Raw genomic sequence first — 19,716 nt, 5'->3', positions numbered from 1 at the left:
TGATAAAGAGCAGACAATGAGCAAGTAATGTATTTAATTACTAAATCTGAATATAAATATACCTTCTTTTAATAATTGTTTTAACTTGTCTTGTAAAAAGTCTGAATATACATTTGAAATGCCTCTTAAGCGTGATGTTTGGAAATGATGAAGGCGGATCATGAGTTAGATGATTTGTGGATCATGCGGTCCTTCAGATCTCTTTAGGCACACTATCCAAAGACATATTTGGATGTTTTAGAATAGACACTCTCTTTGCAGTTCAGATGGAACGTTAAAGGGTAACACAATGGAAATGATTATCCTTTTCTCCTTCTTATCATTTCCGTTTTCTCAGGATTCCTGTTGCCTTCAGTGACGATGTGACCACACAGAAGGAGCCTACAAGACCCAGTGACAAACCTCAGGTCTCAGCTGAGGTATGACTCACTCCAATTAAAACTAATCCCTTTTTGAACCCTACAGAGGTTTAAACTTAAATCATGCCATTTCTCTTTTTTTTAGGTCTCTCAAGTGACAATGAAGACAGTCGTTCTTGAGAAGAGGGAGGTGGAAAAGCAGGCATCTGTAGAGGAAGAAGTCAGCAAAAAGGAGGCTTTAGAAAGGTAAACTGACTTTAGCAAAGTCTAGGATTTGATATGTTAACAGAACATACGTACAGGAGGTCATTATATTCCATGTTTAACTTGTTTTCCTGTTTTTAACTTGTAAAATCCCCAGATATGATAATTGTAAGAGGTCTTTGCAATCCCAGCTGGCCAAAATTGAGCAGAGCATCAAGGATGTCCCCTCTGACTCCGTATCTCTGAAAGGCCTGCATTCGCGGCTCCAGGAAATACAGGTACAGATCAAATGTGTGCAGAAACGGATTTTCATATTAACTCATTATTGACCATTTTTTCAGTGTCTGTAGTTGTTTTTGTTGTGTATTTACTAACTAAATGATTCCCCAAAACATGGCAGTAATCTTGAGTTGTCCTGCTCCTTCCCAGTTCTTGAGGCAGGAGACAGAGTCTCTGTGGTCTGAGTTTGCAAACCAATGCTCCCAGTGTTCCCAGTTGAGCGGCAACTCTGGTCTGGAGCAGCACAAGGCAGGGCTGCAGGATCAGTGGCGCGGACAACAGTCCAAACTCCAGCGGAGGGGCAGCTCGCTGGGCGCCGCCCTCAGGCAGATCGACTCCACAGAGAACCACATGGTGGACTTTACCGACCGCCTGGACCGCTACCTGAGGCAGCCCAAAGATATCACCGTCTTCACACCGGCCAACAGCAACATACTCAAAGACATCAAGGTCTGTCTGCCGTGAATACTATTTTTATTTGCCTTCTTTGTCAGTGTGACACAAAGTTATCCCTGCAATAGTACATTTGGTTAATAATGAGTCCTCTATGAGAGCATGATTTACTAGAGCAGTGGGGGGCGCAAAGGCATGAGAGCGGGGGTGCGAGAGACCAGGAGGAAAAATGGTTATTAAAAAAAAAAAAAAGATTTAAAAAAAAATCATAATTTGAAATATTATTGATTCGAAAATAATATGATACAGTACTATTACGTCTGGGTCTCTGTTTCATTAAAGCTCGTGTGTGTGTGTGTGTGTGTGTGTGTGTGTGTGTGTGTGTGTGTGTGTGTGTGTGTGTGTGTGTGTGTGTGTGTGTGTGTGTGTGTGTGTGTGTGTGTGTGTGTGTGTGTGTGTGTGTGTGTGTGTGTGTGTGTGTGTGTGTGTGTGTGTGTGTGTGTGTGTGTGTGTGTGTGTGTGTGTGTGTGTGTGTGTGTGTGTGTGTGTGGTGTGTGTGTGTGTGTGTGTGTGTGTGTGTGTGTGTGTGTGTGTGTGTGTGTGTGTGTGTGTGTGTGGTGTGTGTGTGTGTGTGTGCCGAGCCATTTTGTGCGCGAGAGAGAGAGCGCAACGGTACCGGAGATCGTTGTTGTTAGCTTCTGGTGCTAGCGAGCTACGCTAACGGATATAAGGAGTTTTTTCAACAACAAAGTGGAGGAGAGTCCTCTCCTGTCAGACTGAGAGACTCAGTGAGCTAAAGGACTCTCTCAGTGTTATCTCAGTGGGTCTCAAACATTTTGGTCACCATTAATGTAAACAATTATTTCCGAGGCACACGCTTATATGATCATTATAGTTAATAAATAAAGTAATATCCATAAAGAAAAAGGAAATCTGTTAACAGTTCTGTTTCATATGGGTGTTGAGAGAGGTATCCATAGATCTCTTCATTTTGCTCTCAAAGTGCACCAGATTGATGCATTTAACTTCAATATTTAAAAATAAATCTTCCCGGGGGAACTTGCCCCCGGACCCCCCTACGTATGTGAGGTCCACACACCACCTATAAAAATAGCACTTTACCCCTGCTTACACCTATATGCCGTGAGCTGATTATCGACCCTTCATTGTAACAGTAGCGGGTACATTGTGTATTTGCGTGGGGATTGTTGCAGTAGAAAATTCCACTGTAGCGCCCGGTACATTAATGAGAAACCCTAAATGTTTGAGCACCCTCTATGAAACGTCAAGCTACCACACAGTACCCCCAAAATAAATCTCTGGCGCCGCCACTGAGCCTGACTTGTGTTGGGGGGGCCCGACTCTTTTTTTTTTCGCCAAAGGGGGGGCCTGACAGAAAAAGTTTGGGAACCACTGTACTAGAGGAATATACAAAAACGGTGATAACTACATGAACTAATAGAAAAGATACAGTAAAAAAAAAACTCAGCAAAAAGTGAATACAATCAAATATAAAACTGATGTTTTACGGACAAAACTATAAAAAAGAATCAGTTGGTCATTACTTCATTCCTGATCCCTCTTTAAAACAAAAGGCTTGTTATTTTAGAGATGTTGCTTGTTACTAAGAGGTTAAACTGAAATGTAAAAAGATCATGGAGTGCATACAACTATGTGCAGAATAAAACCATATCTCATCTGCACGTTGTTTCTTTTTCTCACAGGAACTGGATGACAACATCCAGAGCGAGCTGGACCAGCTGTCCCGTCTGGACCCTGAGTCCAGCGATCTGGACCCCAGAGACTGCTTTCCTTTGTCCCGGGAGGTGGAGACTCACAGAAGCAGCCTGGATCAGCTTCGTCAGCAGGTCCGGAAGAGCGAAGCCGCCGCCCGCGCCCTTGACCGCTTCCTTATGTCTCTGCGTACTGTGGACGAAGACATCTCTGGAGTCCAAGGCGCCCCCTGCAGTGACACTGTGATCCTGCAGGACTGTCGCTCCAAGCTGGCTCTGATCCGGCAGAGCGTGGACAGTCTGAAAGAGAAGGCGCCTCAGCTGGACGCGCTCCTGCAGGGGGCCAGGCTAACGGTCACCAGGGACGGTGCCCCAGCCTCCTGCCTGGACATGGTGACCGCTCTGGTCAGGAGGCTGGAGGAGGCTGACAGTGGCCTTGCCAACCAGCAGAAAGGGCTGCAGAAGGAGACTCAGAGCAGATCGCTAGGCCTGAGGAAGAGGACACTGCTGGGGGATCTGAGGAAACTACAGGAAAACATTGAAGCACAGGGCCTGAAGGAGCCCACCATGCCGGCTGTGCAACACAGGTGTGTGTCAATCATCCTTATTCTGATGAAAAACACTAAAGCTTATTTCAGTGTTTTACAGGGCTTCAAATGTGTTCTCTATGCTTTTGCTGTTTAACTGTTGCTTAAGTGTTTTGAGTGGGAATTAGATTTTGAATGATGGTTTGTATACTGCGCACACAAAAAAGATGTTTCTTAATATAAGAAAAGTAGCATTTTGACATTTACTTAAAGAATTAAAAGCCTGTCTCCCTAAAATATCTCTCGTTAATAATCCGGTATTTACCAGGCTTCGGGCCCTGTCGGATCTGGAGAGTCAGGTGCAGGCTGTGCAAGCAGAGCTACAGAACCTCCATGAACTTCAAGATCAACAGGGAGGAGGAGAGGAACTCCTTCAGGAGCTGGACACTCAGTGGAAGGATACTCAGAGAGCATTTAAAGACAGGTAGGTTAAGGCAGGAGAAGCACATTCAGCTCAATACAGCAAGTGTGACATCACCTAAAATCCACTCTGTTATGTTCCCTCTCTGACAGGAAGAAGCAGTGCAGCATCCTGCTGGAGCTCCTGAAGAAATTCCAGGCCTGCCGCAGTCAGTTGAGCAGCACCATGCAGAAAGCTGAGCAGACCATCAGTGATCAGGCCTCCTACCTGGGCAAGGAAAACCTGCAGAGAAACATTACCATGGTGAGTCATCAAAACCAAACCAGTTTATTGACAAAATCCCTTCATGTTGTGTTTTTAGGATGTAATTAGAGTGTGCAGAAACAGACCAGAAGATGGCCGTCACTTTATTTTCATGTATAATGTATGTCCACATCTCATGTCTGTGCAGGTCTCTAACATTAAGGAGGGGCTCGGTGGTGTTGGGGAGCGAATGGAGGAGATGAAGGGTGTTTGCAGACAGCTGCAGTCCCAACTGAAAAACTTCCCAGACTGCAGTGAGACCCCCTTCGAAGCTGAGGCTGACACACTCCTGGACAACTGGCTGGATGTAAGAAAGGCCCGGGGAAAAAGACAGAGTTCTAACTTTGTTTTACTTTTTAGGATACATAAAGAATTTAAGACTCACTTAAAATAAAACACGAATGCTTTTAGCCCTATTGACAACATGAGGTAGTGGTGTACTTCTGCCTCTTGTGGTACTAAGTACTACAACAACAAAGGCTTCATTACTGATCCAGATAAACATCCCCATAAACACAGGAGAGAAAACGATTAAGACCAAACTAAATATATTTCTATCACTTGACTCTTAAGGCTCCATTTAAATGTGCATACATTTAACACAACAACATACATATAATATCGCTTAGCAAGTTAAACAAGGACTAAATTCAATTTTATAACTCTTATTTGGAACACTTCTGTTCCAGCTTAACGTAAAATGTTATATTTTTGGTGCCCTTGCAGATGACGGAGAAGACGGATGCCTACATGGATAACCTGCAGGTGGGGCAGGAGCTATGGGAGAAGCAGCTGATGCTGGGGGGAGAGGTGGACAGCTGGGCTGGGGCCAAACTGGCCCTATTTGCAGAAAGCCATCCCTTCCAAAGCGAGCAACAAGTGCTTGCCATGAAGGTAAGATTCCCATAACAGAAAAATACAAGAGCTTTATTGCTACCCTGAGGAACCGTTTTATTTTGTTAATGATTTAGTCGGAACATTTTAACCAGTGTGACACGTGTGTTAAACAAGATTGAGACACACACACTCACACACACTCCCCAGCTGGATTGGGTTTCAGTGAAGGCGCAGACGGGAATGCACAAGTGGAGTCTGATATGTGATTTTTATTTATTTAAGTTTGTTGGTGGGTTTCAGGAAGAAATCCATGCTAATGAGGAGAACATTGAGCACTTCCACAAGAAGTCTGTAGAGATCCAGGCGATGCTGCAGGGTAAGGAAGCGCCACTGGAGCTGCAGGTGAGTCGAAAAGTTCATTGATCTTATTTTTATTTAAATGCACATTCAATGTTTATGGTCCCTAGATTCATTGTTTTTACAATGTCTGAACCCTTTTTACAATGATTCAGGTAATGGAAACCCAGCTGAGGAAGAGGATGGAGCAGGTGAAGGAGCTGTTTGCCGACTGCACCGACGTCTTTGAGGAACTGGTAGCTGTGAAGAAACACCTCTCTGAGAAGGTGGAGGAGTGCCAGTCAGCTGTGGAGGGCATCCAGTGTTCACTCAGTAGTGTGGATGTGTCACAACCAAAGGCCGAAGAGCAGATACAGGTACGCAGCTGCTATCTGTTGGAACTCACTCTGGTTTAATGTTTATTTTATAGAGCTTAGTATTGGATTATTTGCCCTTTAAATGTGATACACACTAGAGTATAAAACTGTGATTTGAAGCTTTCAGAATTTAATTTGATTTAACAGTTTTGTTTGATTTAGTTAAAAAAAATCCTTGGACCTGATTTTTTACTTATTTTTAAGGATAATAATTAGATCTCAATAAATGATAAAATAAATGATGAAATGATCAATGATATCAAATTGCATCACTGTTGAGACCATTTGCACTCAAAACGGTTGACAAAAAGTACGCATAATATTTTCTGATTCAGCAAAATAATTATATTAAACTTGTTATCCCCTCAATCTCTATATATAAAAACCCTCCTAGGTATAACAAAATAGCATTGAAGGAAAAGGAAATTGGAATATCACTATAATAAGTTTTGAAATGTTTGCATTTTCCACCTTTCTTGTCCTCAGTTAAATCTGGAGTTTGTTCACTGGCCCTTTTAATTATATTTTAATGTTATTAGAATAGCCAGCATATTTTAAAACAGTTTTTTCTTCTGTCCTCATCAGCATCTGTGTGATGACCTGGAGTCTCAGGAGGAGCAGGCGGAGGTGGCTCTGACGGAGGTGGGTCTGGTTTCCAGTGTGGCCAGCCCTCAGATGCTGGAGGCGCTGTCTGTGGACTGCACCCGGCTGAAGGAGGCCATCTCCCGCACCAGGGACATGATCCACCTGAAGAGAGAGGAAAGAGACAAAGGCCTTCTCAAGGTCATCACAGGTAAGGACTGAGTTTGCGGAGGGAGAGAGAGAGAGACAGACAGACAGACAGACAGACAGACAGACAGACACTTTATTAATCCCAATTTGGGAAATGCGATACTGATCCTACCTTTCAAATATTCTATTTTTAAATCATGTTGTTAATTTTCCTCCAGTTGAAAAGCAGTTGTTTGAGGAGTGGTTCCAGAACTTGCAGCTGTCCGTCAATGAATGCTTTGAGCACCCCGAGAGCAGAGCAGACGTGGAAACGTTCCTGCAAAGACTTGCTGTAAGTGGATAAATATATGAATGTGTATCTTAAAACTATTTCATGTTAGATGATGACTCCTCACAGTTTTTCTTATGTCCATCAGAGTTTCTTGAAGTCCAAGGATGCAGAGAGACGTCTGGAGCAGCTGAAGGACCAGCGTGAGAGAGGCAGCCAGCAGCTTCCTCCCCAGCAGCTCTCTGAGTTCACTGATTGGCTGAAAGAGCAGCAGAAGGAGGTCGCTACGTTCAGAACGCACTGCCAGAACCGGCAGGAACAAATGGAGCCGCTCCTCAGAGACCTGAACAGGTAAATGCTTCTTTGATTCCCTGAAGAACAAGTCACGGATATTTCTGCTTCTGCCTTTCTGATCAGGACTCTCACATCTGCACACAAATGTCACCAATAAGAAAACGTGTTTTTAAAACCGTTTTTGTCTTCTTTTCCTCTAGTCTGCAGAAGCAACACGACAGCTTCCGTGAGTGGCTGCAGTACAAAGAAAAACATGCGGTGGAGACGGAAAAAATCAAGCTTTTTCTTAAAGACCTTCAAGATGAGAGGTGAATTTCAATTTCAATCATCAATTTAGAGAGAACTCTGAACTGAACTGATTTTATTCAGATATCTTACAGTAAAGACCACAGCAAATGTTCATTAGGTAACTCTGGACATTTAAATATGAAGTCAAATACTTTGGAAGAAATCCTAACCACTTGTCTTGTTTATCTTCTGTGTCACTTTCTGCTGTCTTTTTATATTTCATCTGTTAAAACCTTGCTTCCACTTTTTTCCATGTGACAGTGGTAGAGCTGAGACCCTCGCTGAGCTTTTAGCATCCATACGCAAACAAGGCGTCCGAGCTGAGAGCCTCCTGAAGGACAGTGATAACCTGATACAGCGCTACAGAAACCTGGTAGCCAGGCTGCAAAAACAGGCCGAAGCTCAGGGCGCCATGCAGGGGAAACTGGAGGAGTTTAACAGCCAGGTGAAGAGCACCAGGAGCTGGATCACTGACCTCATGAAACCCCTCACCTCTCCTGGCTCACAGACAGAAGACCTGAAGCGCAAAGCACAGGTCAGTGAAACCCAGCCTGATGAACCTTTTCTCGCTTTTACACTTCAAATCGGAAATTCTTATTTCTTCTACTTTTCAAATGTTGTCAAAAAGAAAAATACTACATTACGCATTTACAAGCTAACTGTTTTACAAGCACATTTGCATGAGTCAGGACAGTGCATGTGACATGGAGAAGGGTCGTTTTTAAAGAAGACATGTAAAAACAAGGGGAAATAATTGCATTACATTCCAGTTTAAGTTTAGTTTATTAATTTGCAACATCGTTACCACAGATTCATATAACTGCATTTTATTACTTAATTTATAATCATAAGTTAAGCCCCTACTTTTTCTTACTCTGCTTTTATTTGCGTTTTTTCTTTGTGGGAGGGGTAGCTTACCTCTTCTTCTCTGTAATTGTTGTGAAATATATAATATAAACTTCATTATGTAAGCATTCATCTCAAAGTAAAATCAGGTTGAAGGAATTTAGGTCGTTAGTTTTAATCTAACCTGTCGGTGACTAGATTAAAACGTCATTAGGATTCATTCAATGAGGATGCTAATGTCAATACAAATAATTCCTTCAAAAGTTGTATAATATTCCCATTTTGTCCCCAGGCCATCCTGACCTCCAAGCCTGAGGGAGACTCTGAGGTGAACAACCTGAGAAGACAAAGTGAAACTCTGTGTGGGCAGGAGGACCTGGATAAAGGCAGGAAACAGGAAGTCCAGCAGACAGTAAAAGAAACAGAGGCGCAGTGGAGGGCGGCTCTGCAGACCGCTGAGAAGAATCTCAACCAGGCTGAAAAACAGGCTCTGCTAGAGAAGGACTTGGACGCTGTCAAAACCCAGAATGAAAGCGTTCAGTCCTGGATCAGAGACCAGCAGCAGAACCTGCAGTCGCTTGGTGGTTGCATGCAAGTTGAAGAAAAACTCCAGATTGCAAAAGTATGTTCAAAAGGCTTCAGGGTCAGTTTGTAAGATTGGGGTGGGTTTTCATTTATAGAACATCTTGTAAATGTTTGTGTTTTGAGGATAGATGCAAAGCAATCTCCTAAAGAGTTGTTTTTATTCTCTTCAGGCTACTCTGAGCTCCAAACCGGATGGAGATGCAAAGCTCCAGGATCTGAAGCGGCAATGCCAGAGTCTGTGTGAGAACCAGGGCTTGGACGAGAGCAGACGACGAGAGGTTCAGGACGCAGTCAGACAAAGCGAGGAGCAGTGGAGGAAAGTCTTACAGGCTGCAGAGGAGGGTCTCAAGAAGGCAGAGACTGAAGCTGCCACTGGAAAGGACTTCGATGTTTTCAAAGCCCGAAATGAAAGCAACCAGTCCTGGGTCAAAGAGCAGAAGCAGAAGCTGCTGTCCCTCGGTAGTCAAATGCCTCTTGAAGAGCGGCTACAGGTCGCACAGGTGAGTTTACAAGTCAGGCTTAACCTACAAATATCAGGGTGCAAAATGTATATTGTGTGAACAAATACAATTAAGTATTAGTATTGCATGTTTACATAAACTGTTTGGACTTTTTTAAAGTATCAGATAGGATAAAATGATACAATTGATGTATGTTCATGGCTAAATCAAGGTGAAGGTCTGTCACTGCATTATCATTATTTTGTATGCACAATATTTTGTGCATACAACATTTGAATTAGCCACAAATAACACTAATTGCTCAATTTTTGTTGTTGTCCTGCCTCATGTTAGACTGACATATATCCAGTGGTGTTGACAAGTGATGAGTTTGAAGCTGTAGTGAAGTTTAGGGCAACTTCTGATTTATCCCCACCATACCTTTGTCCTCACCTTCAGGCTGTTATAAACTCCAAACCTGAGGGAGAGTCCAAGCTGCTCGCCCTGAAGACACAAGCTGAAGCTCTGAGTGAGCATCTGGAGGAGAGCAGGAAGGCAGAGGTTCAGCAGTTGGTAAGAGACTCAGAGCAGCAGTGGAGGAACGTTCTGCAGGCCGCCAGGCAGGCAGAGCTCCGCAGTCTGACGGACGACTTTGATACTCAGAGTAAAAACACTCAGTCCTGGATCAGAGACAGGCAGCAGAAGCTCCAGTCTGTGGGAGCTCACACTCCACCTGATGAGAGATGTCACACAGCGCAGGTCAGTTTCATCTTAATTTACTGTATATGAATATTAAGGAATTATCTTCACAAGATATAGATTTTCACGGATTAAGGGGCCATCTGTGGCTCAGGGGCTAGATGGTGTTTTCAAGTGCTAAAGCCAAACCTTTTCCTTCCTTCATTCCCTCTTTTAAATGTACAGTTTAACTGATTCAACTATTACATGTAATAAACGTTTGTTTTGTTTGTAGGACATCTTGAGCTCCAAACCTGAAGGCGACTGTACGGTAAACAACCTGAGGAGGCGGGCCCAGGGTCTGTGTGACCATCTGGACGCAGACCAGGGCAGGAAAGTCCACGTTCAGAAGACGATCAGAGACACAGAGGAGCAGTGGAAGACCGTCCTGCAGGCTGCCAAACAGGTGGAGGCTGCTGCGGGAGCCGAGATCTCACAGAAGACTGAGAAGAGAACGCTGGAGGTACTTCAGTACTATGACAGCGTAACATCTTGTTTTATCATGAAAGTCACCATATAAAGTCCTGGTTAAGGAAATCATCCGCTGATTTGTTAAAAATGATTCAGCTTATTCCTGTGTAACTTGAAATTCTTACTTTTTTGAGTCCTTAAGATAGATTACAATTCTCAAAGAAAAGCATTTGTTCACCCATCACAACACTTTTTATGTTGTTTAATAAATACATATTTTGTACACTTGTCAGGAGTGTCAGAACAAAAACGGTATGGCAGTAAAATAAATGCGTATAGTGAGGCTTTGCATACGCCGTGGTAGGTGATACATAATATGCTCGAAAAAAATGACCGTCATAAAGTTGTTCCCCTTCACGTTGAAAGGTGTTTTTTTTAAAAACAACATTTTAAACCACCTCATTATGTGTGTCTTTTCTCCTCTTCAGTTGAAAGAATTTGAAACCCAGCAGCATGACACTGTCCGCTGGCTCACAGACTTCCAACAACAACTGGACTCACTGAAGAGCCAAACCAAACCCAAGGACCGACTGCAATCTGCTCAGGTGAGCTGATGGGTCACCTTACAGGGAGAAGGTCACATCTCCATTGTCCTCCTTCGAACAAAAATGTCTTGATTATATAAGAAACACAAATTCAACTGCCAGTAAGACCTCTTTAAAGCCTCATTAGTTTTATAGGGGTCACATTCAATTTAGGTTTTAGTCTCAAAATACTGTCTATATCAAAGATTATCTTTATGGCTTCACATACACAATAGCAGTCTTTACCAAAAGATGATAATTATGAATTCTGTTTTCTATCCCCAGGCCATTATCAGCTCTAAGACCAAAGGAGACTCGATGCTCCAGGAGCTCAAGAGACGAAGCCAGATTCTGTGTGGGCAGGACCTCGAGGAACCCAGAAAACAAGAGGTTCAGCAGAAAGTAAGAGATGCTGAGGAGCAGTTGGCGAAAGTCCTGCAGAGCGCTAAACAGGCCCAGGATCAGGCTGAGAAGCAGTGTGCTCTGGAGGCAGAGCTGAAGGAATATGAAGCTCTGAAAGAAGACACCAAAGCCTGGCTGGAAGAAAAGCAGAAGAGCCTCGTCTCTTTGGATGTTCAGGCAGATCCAGAGATAACAATTACCACTGCACAGGTCAGTTTGCAGCATAGAGTATTGGCAAAACAAATCTGTGCTAACGTAAAGTTGTGTTAATTGTGGCATGGAGTTTTTTGTTAAATTATATTGGCTAATTGTTGTTAAACATTTTTCAGTTTTCATTTCTTCACGTTTATGTGTTTTCCTTTAATGTACTTGATACATTTCTTCGTTACTGCTAGTCACGATGTCTGTAGGAATTCATCCCTTTATTAAAAATGTCAAGTCTTTCCAAAATATTTGATGGTAAATTAGATCTCAGTTTTCCATCACTGGATATTTAAAAAAATTGTTTTAATAAAATGAGTTTTGGTCTTGGCAGTACATCATTTCAATCTAAAACTAAAGTACCAAGATTGATTTGTAAATGTATTAACAATACCTCTTTGTATAAAAAACAATTTCGATGACATTTAGAGATATTAAGGTAAACATGTTTTATCCTCAGACTATCCTGAGCTGTAAGCCTGAGGGAGACTCCAAGCTGACTAAACTAAGGAAAAGGAGCCAGAGTCTGTCAGACCAGGAGGATCTGGAGGAGACGTTAAGACAAGAGGCTCAGCGGACAGTGAAGGAGTCGGAGGAGCAGTGGAGGACCGTCCTGGAGACCGCTGAGAACACTCTGAAGAAAGCTGAGGTCCATTACTCGCTCTCCAGGGAGCTGGAGGCTTTCCACAGCAAAGCAGGGAGCACCAAAGCGTGGGTGAAAAAGCTGCAGCAGCAGGCCGACTCCAAGGGCAGCGGCACTCAGGGCAGCCGGGCTGAGTTAGAGGACAGACTGAACACAGCACAGGTACAGTGCAACATAGATATAGAGCTTAATAGAGTTTTTTAATATTGAGGTTTGTTTTATTCTGTGAAGTCATTCTTTCCTATGCAGGGACGTTTGTCAAATAAACTATAATTTTATTAAAGAGTTAGAGCAGTTCAATATAACTATTACAAATTGTTTATGATTGTGTCTTTAGGCTATTTTGAGCTCCAAGTCGAAGGGAGAAGCTCAGGTGATGGAGCTGAAGAGGCGAGCGGAGAGTCTGTGTGAGCAGGAAGATCTGCAGGGAGACAAGAAACTGGAGGTCCAGAAGATGGTCCAAGACACTGAGCAGCAGTGGAGGACGGTCCTGCAGGCTGCTGAGGACACACAGAGGTACAGGAAGATGAGGGAAACCCTCTACTTGTTTTTCATTTGAAATACATGTCACCGGCTCAGTTACATATCAGCTGACAGTAGCTTCTTATCAAAGTTCAGTTCTTTTTGGCATCAGGCATCTTAAAAGTGTTCTTAAGCAATACACTCAATTCCTTTCAATCACAAGGCTGGGATTTGAAAACATTTGATCAAATCTATGTATTGAACTGTTGTTGGAATCCTTTTCCTCAAATTCAAACCCAATGTAATTGTATTTAAGTAGGCCAATATCCCAAACTGTACATTTGTCTCAGGGGGCTTTTCAGTTCAACAAACATAATGAATAGAATAAAAAAAAATTTAAAAAAAAATTAAAAAAGAAAATTACAACATAAACAATCCAATTGACAAAATGAAAATGTGAACCTATATTAAAAAAAAAAAAGTGGATCTAGTAGAAGTTGTTCTTGCAACTCATAGCCCTAACAACAACTGTCTTTAATCTGCTATCACCCATCAGGCAGCTGAAGGGTGTTGTGGAGCGCCTGGGGTCCTGTCTGTACCAGCGAGGCCAGGCTGAGGCCCGTCTGTCTGAGTGTCAGAAGCAGACCTCCGGCCTTCCGAGGGTCTTCCCCTGGCCCGGCCTGGGAGAGCGGAGGCAGGCGGTGGAACAGGCCCGCACCCTGCTGGAGCAAAGCACAGCTCTGGCCCCCGTCCTCTCTAACCTCCGCACACAGGTACGAGCACAGGAAGCCAGTTCAACTACATCTATATGTAACATTATTAATGTTGTATCAGTTCTTAAATACACTCATAGGTATGCTTAATGGTTTTATTTCTTCACAACTATTGTTTAACTTTATTAAAGCTAAATGAGTGTGATTAGAAATACGTGAGACACATGTGAGGTTGAGTTGTTATTTGACCCCTGAAGGCTGCCGAGCTGTTTGAGATCACACAGGACATTGGCTGGTCAGATCAATCAGTGGCAGACAAGGAGAAGTCCATTCCTCCTCTGCTGAAAGAGCTCACTGTGAGTTCTACTTTTTTGTCAAGATTATAATGAGATTCTATTTGCTATATATTGAGACCAAGTGTCAAATGTAAACTGTCTAAATATGACTTAACTTGACTATGATGAATGCAAAATTAACCAGAAGATTGTAATGCAATTAATGAGGAAGTAAAATGCTTCTCTAAATGTATTTAACAGGCTTAACAAATAACTTGGTCAAAATAGCCACGTTTCTTTGTCTGAAAAAATGTAACTACTGTTGTTTTCAGGAAGCGGTAGCAAACCTGGAGCAGGGCATGGTGACGGAGAGGCAGTGCACCCAGCTGGTGGAGCAGCATGTAGCAGCTCAGGATTGGCTGAGGGAGCACGTTAAAGGCCTGGGAGCTCCTCCTGCAGACAGAAAGGTTCTACACAACACTGTCAACACTCTAAAGGTCAGACACATTTACACATCATTATTAGTTTAGATATTTGAGAGAAGCCAGTTGCAGCAATCTATCACTGAAAATATTGAAAACTGAAAAAATCTTAACCAGTAACAACAAAAACATTTCCAAGCTTTTTGTAATTACTGGTTAAGACATGTTTTGCTGATAACTCATGTTTGAAACTGGGAATGTGTGTTACATTTTTCCGCAATGACTGGCATGTTTCATCTTGGAACATTTATTTGTATCCAAATATTAGGGGCTCTTTCCAAGAATGTCAATTGCATTCTAATAATCTTTCTGTCCCTGCTGATGCCAGGCTTTACTCCAGACAGTGGATAGAGAGCAGAGGGAGATGAAGGAGCTGGACTCTGCCAGAGACAGTTTGCTGAGCCTGTGCTCCCCTGGAGGTCGGGATGCCCTTACCCTGGAGGTCAGCCATCTCCACGACCTCTGTGCCACCTCAGAGCGGGAGGTTAGGGAGCGCCTGGCGGCCTGTGAGGTTCGGCTGGAGGAGCAGGACAGTCAAGTGGCCAAGAAGGCCCAGGGGCTGAAGGATAAAGCTGCAGCGTTGCAGTGGGAGCTCCGCTCTCTGGACCAGGCGCTCAGCTACAGCGAACCGCAGAACAACATCGATCAGCTCCAACAGCACTGGAACAGCCTCCAGGTATTACTGCTTTAAACTGGATGTAACCACCCCACCATTGTATTATTATTTAGAAGGGTGAGTTCCAGGGAATAAATCTGTAGAAAAGGATTTTGTACAGTAAGTGAACCTTCCTAGTAAATGTGACAAATGAAGAATATCATTCATGAAAAAGATGTTTCTATTGTTATTCTTAACTCTTTTCATGTAAATTGATGTTATAGGAACATATAGATTTATTAAGAGATAAAAAACATTTGTCCAACAGCCTCCAGGTTATTATTACCTTATTTATCCTTCAACAAATCTCAATGTATCTACCTGTTTTATTATCAAAACTTCTGCTATGTTCCACATGCAGGGATGCTAATATTGCTCTATTTCTATGTTACACTATTGCAGGAATGTGAATATAACTTATGTGATGATGTCTTCCTTCTTCTGTTAGAAATGTGAGAAATCCCTAAAAGATTTGGGTGTGAAAGTTCATGACCTTCACCAGGAAATAGAGGTTACGTCTGCCACTGACGAGCTGCCATCAGAAGTGATGACTTCGGTGAAGTCCTTATGCCAGCAACATGACAGGTACCACCTTTCAAAACAGATGACATGTCCTTATGTTGTTGTTGAGATGTAACATGTAGATGAAAACAGCCTCATTATATATTGGGGATTGATTGTTACTAACATTAAGACAAGCAGCAGTTTTTTTTGCACATTTTTCTTTGAAATATACATTTGTATTTCTCTCAAAGTTTAAACAAGAAATATGTAGTGACAAAAAGCTGATGAAGTTGCATGACATGCAGTAACTGTACACTTCATCACTGGAGCTTTTTTAACTTGATTTAGCCTTCTTGAACGGATTCCACACATTCTCAGCTGGCATTTTCTATTTCAATTTAGTTTTCAATTATTCTTACCAGAAACATGCCTTAGTGGATCACTCTGCCCAAGCTGAGTGGGCAGAGTGATCCACTAAGGCATGTTTCTGTTTCAATGGCATGGAAACACAGAGTTCTCCTGTAATTATAAACTGATTACATGTTATCTAATGCATTAACTCACATTTACACATGAACATTTCTGTGTATTGCTGTTCCATAAATGTGTTTGTAATTTGTTCTTGCAGTTGGCACACTATTTTTTGCTGGGGAAACATATTACAAATGTTTTAATTTTGAGCTAATTTAGTATAAATCATGCATATGCAAATGTTGTTTAAACTATAAATGTGATTTAACTATGTCTACAGTCTAAAGTCCAGGATGAGTGAGCGTCAAGGAACCTGCTCTACAAACACAGCACACTGTCTGATGGACTGTCTCCATGCTTTGCAAGACTGGAACCAGAGCAAACCTTCACAGTCCATTTCTTCTGTGCAGGTTTCTGTCTTTTCATGCTTATTGCTTTCTTTTAGTAAACATTTATGCAGTTGAGTAAACTTGAGGGCTGCTTATTACATCTAATCTTTTGCAATCCATGATCAACATTTCATACACACACTGATTTTTCATCACTAAGCAATTTAATATGTTTTTCCTCCTGGTGTTAGGCGAAATTAGAGGAAGGTGAAAAGTTGCAGTCCAGCCTAAGGGATGCACTTTCTCACGATCAGTTTCTAAGAGACTGTTTGAAGCCCGACTTGGCTATGAAACTGGAGAGGGATTGTTCAGAAAGACTCACCGAAGCAAGCACACAGAAGGTTTCTCTTCGCCTGAGCTTAAAGGTATTTTATGCATGTTTAACAGATGTATATATAATTCATAGTTAATTAACTACTTAAAAAAGGTTATGTAACTCAGTAATAATTAATGAAATTTGTACCTTTTTTTTACTCAAGGAACTTGATGGAAAGCATAAACAAAAGCTGCCTGATGTCCTTCAAGGTAATGTAGAGGAGACAAAGACACCGTTAGTGGCACCACCACGAAAAAGCAAGCGCTCACCTGAGAAGAAACAACAAGTCGAACTGCAAAGAAACATTCCCATAACAGAACAATCTACGTCTATTGAGTATGAATTATTGGTTTCTGCTGAGCTGGAAACTGATCCTAAAACATTGAAGCCTACATTGACAGCAGTCAAGGAAGACATCAAATCCATTGGTGTCGAACACAGCAGAATAGAACCAACAAAAACTAAATCTCAGAGTTCAACATATCGATCAGAACCTTTTACAGTGCAGCCTTACAACACTTCTCAAGAGATACTGTTGAAGAAGGAAGAAGGTAAAAGCCTAGATCCCACTGCTGAGCCTGTTGGAGCTAAGCAAACTAAACCTACTTTAGAGCAACCTGTACCAATCAAAAAGGTCATTGGGCAGTCTGCAGCTAGTGTTAGTGAGAAAACTACACCTGTACCATCCAGGAGAAAATCCAAGACTTTGGCCACTGATACTGAACCTGCCCAGCCTAAGGTGGAGCCTGAAATGGTGAAAACTGTTATTACTCAAGGATCTCCTGGAAATTTGACAGGAAGTGCTTCTTCTGAAGAAACAAAGCGTAAGGCAACCATTATTCTAGATGTATCAGAGCCATTCCCGTCTGTCACAGTAGCAACTGATGCCACTATTAGCTCAGCAATGGCTGTCACAAAGCAAGCTAAGACCATGGTTGATGAGCTAGCCAGGCTTGGACCTACCAGTAAAGAGTCAAAGACTGCAGACATGTCTTCTACGGATAATGTTTCAAAACCCTGCGCAGATCAAAGGCGACACAGAGAATCTAAAATCTGTCCTCTCTTCAACGCCCATCACAGAAACAGATAATGCGCAACCTAAGTCTGTACAAAAATGCCAAGAGTCAAAGAGCTCCAACGTTTCTACGACTGCAAAGCTTGTCGAAACTAAGAAAATCCCTCAGAATGGAAAGACTGCTCAAGGCGAGCAGCCTAGCGAAACTGCTGTTTTGGTAGAAAATAAGCTTTCGCCAAACAAAAGAAAGTCAATGAATCAAAAACTTTCACCAGCATTTTCTTACAGTGTGAAAACACAGACCATGGAAATGCCTGACAGTCAAATGTCTTTACAGAGATCCAAGGAGCAAACTGATTCTGCTGCTGTGGTGGTAGAAGCTGAGTTTGTACGAACCATGAGAAAGTCAAAGAGTCTTGATGTTTCCACTGTTTCAGAGACTGGGAAGCTTTTCAGTTCAGAGTCAGTTCCACTGCCAGCTGTAATTGCTGTTTCGGAAAAAAGTGAGGTTTCACCACCAAAGCAAAAGTCAACAACTCTACCTCTGAAAAAGTCTGACAAGCAGGTAATACATATAATGGAAGAACATGAAAGTCAGAGGTCTGCTTTGACAAAAAGTGCTGAACTTACGACAACTTTGCAGCAAGTTGATGTCCCAAATAAAACTGCTGATGGGAAATGTAAAGATGATAAGAAAGAACCTGACAGCCTGAACTCTCCACATGTGGCCACAGAATCAACAGAAGCTACTGTTGTGAAAGAAAAGAAGCCTTTTCCAACCAAAAGAAGATATAAGGGTCCAAAGTGTTCCCCTGAACATGTAACCAAGGAGGTGGCGGAGAGTAAGCAAGATCCCGAAAGTCAGAAGTTTACATTAAGCTCTGAAGAGCAAACTGAAACTTTTGTTGAGGAAGAAACTAAAGTCATACCACCAAGGAGGAAATCAAGGGGTTTGGAGGCATCCAAAGTTCCAGAAAGTACATTTCTACTACCCAAGGGAATGTCAAAGAGCACAAAACCTCCTCAGGAATCTTTAGAGACTGACACACCTCAGACAGCAATAGAATCGGAAGGTCTAAGATCTACTTTAGGTTCATTTGACAGAAACAATGGTGTTGTTATTGAAGAAACAAAACTTGTAGCAACCACAACAAAAACAAAGAGTGGGGACTTTTCCACAGCTTCCGAAACTGTTGTTACCCATGTAATGTCACCTGCTGCTGAGCCTGAACAGAGTAAGAAAGAACTTGACAGTCAAAAGTCATCAACTCTAGATGTTGTCGAAGGAACAATCAAAACTACTGTTGTGGATAAAGGTAATCCTTCACTAACAAAAATTAGGTCAAGGGATCCAAAACTTTCTTCAGAACTTACTACCAAAGAGCTGACAAAGACTAAGGATGAATCTGACAATCAAAAGCCATCTTCAACCCCAGAGGTTGTCACAGCACCAACTGCAATGGCTCTTGTGGAAAAAGGTAAACTTTCCCCATCCAAAAGAAAGTCAAAGGGTCTTAAACTTTCCCCAGACCCTTCTGATATGCAGCAGAAAAACATAAAGGAAGAATATGACAGTCAGAAGCCATCTGCAACTCCAGAAGTGGCCACAATACCAACGGAAACTGCTGTTTCGGAGGAAGGTAAACTTTCGCCGACCAAAAGAAAGTCAAAGGGTCTTAAACTTTCTTCAGAACTTACTACCACAGAGCTGACAAATACCAAGGAGGACTCTGACAATCAGAAGTCATCTTCGACTCAAGACGTGGTCACAGCAACGACTGAAAAGGGTGTTTCAGAGGAAGGTAAACTTTCACCAACCAAAAGAAAGTCAAAGGGTCTCAAACTTTCCCCTGAAACTGCTTCTACCTATTCGACAAAGACCAAGGAAGAGCCTGACAGTCAGAAGCCATCTTCAACTCCAGAAGTGGCCACAAAACCAACTGAAACGACTGTTGTTGAGAAAAGTAAACTTTCCCCAACCAAAATAAAGTCAAAGGGTCTTAAACTTTCTCCAGAACCTGCTACCACAGACCTGACAAAGACCAAGGAAGAATCTGACAGTCAGAAGTCATCTTCAACTAAACAAGTAGTTACAGCACCAACTGAAATGGCAGTTGTTGAGAAAAGTACACTTTTGCCAACCAAAAGAGAGTCAAAGGGTCTTAAACTATCCCCAGAACCTGCTTTCACTGAGCCAACAAAACCAAGGAAGAGCCTGACAGTCAGAAACCAC

General features: G+C 42.4%; 1 protein-coding gene across 1 annotated transcript in view; it reads left to right on the top strand.

Moving 5' to 3' along the window:
• The window catches only part of LOC117558944 (nesprin-2-like), a 138,755-nt gene that overhangs the window by 35,946 nt on the left and 83,093 nt on the right, over positions 1-19,716 (top strand). The window contains 33 exon segments of the mRNA XM_034235510.1: positions 338-419; positions 505-605; positions 721-841; positions 993-1,292; positions 2,960-3,555; positions 3,824-3,979; positions 4,069-4,219; positions 4,368-4,526; positions 4,946-5,113; positions 5,357-5,458; positions 5,569-5,769; positions 6,355-6,562; positions 6,720-6,832; positions 6,918-7,120; positions 7,264-7,371; positions 7,613-7,886; positions 8,490-8,819; positions 8,953-9,282; positions 9,682-9,981; positions 10,196-10,423; positions 10,860-10,976; positions 11,241-11,567; positions 12,019-12,363; positions 12,539-12,717; positions 13,220-13,436; positions 13,634-13,732; positions 13,984-14,148; positions 14,462-14,809; positions 15,237-15,373; positions 16,044-16,173; positions 16,344-16,517; positions 16,632-17,544; positions 19,190-19,285. Coding sequence (XP_034091401.1) covers positions 338-419; positions 505-605; positions 721-841; positions 993-1,292; positions 2,960-3,555; positions 3,824-3,979; positions 4,069-4,219; positions 4,368-4,526; positions 4,946-5,113; positions 5,357-5,458; positions 5,569-5,769; positions 6,355-6,562; positions 6,720-6,832; positions 6,918-7,120; positions 7,264-7,371; positions 7,613-7,886; positions 8,490-8,819; positions 8,953-9,282; positions 9,682-9,981; positions 10,196-10,423; positions 10,860-10,976; positions 11,241-11,567; positions 12,019-12,363; positions 12,539-12,717; positions 13,220-13,436; positions 13,634-13,732; positions 13,984-14,148; positions 14,462-14,809; positions 15,237-15,373; positions 16,044-16,173; positions 16,344-16,517; positions 16,632-17,544; positions 19,190-19,285 — 7,478 coding nt within the window.

This window comes from Gymnodraco acuticeps, unplaced genomic scaffold, assembly GCF_902827175.1.
Source record: "Gymnodraco acuticeps unplaced genomic scaffold, fGymAcu1.1, whole genome shotgun sequence".
NCBI classification, from domain to species: Eukaryota; Metazoa; Chordata; class Actinopteri; order Perciformes; family Bathydraconidae; genus Gymnodraco; species Gymnodraco acuticeps.
The sequence above is the reverse complement of the archived record's forward strand: the minus strand, read 5'-3'. Positions and strand labels throughout refer to the sequence as shown.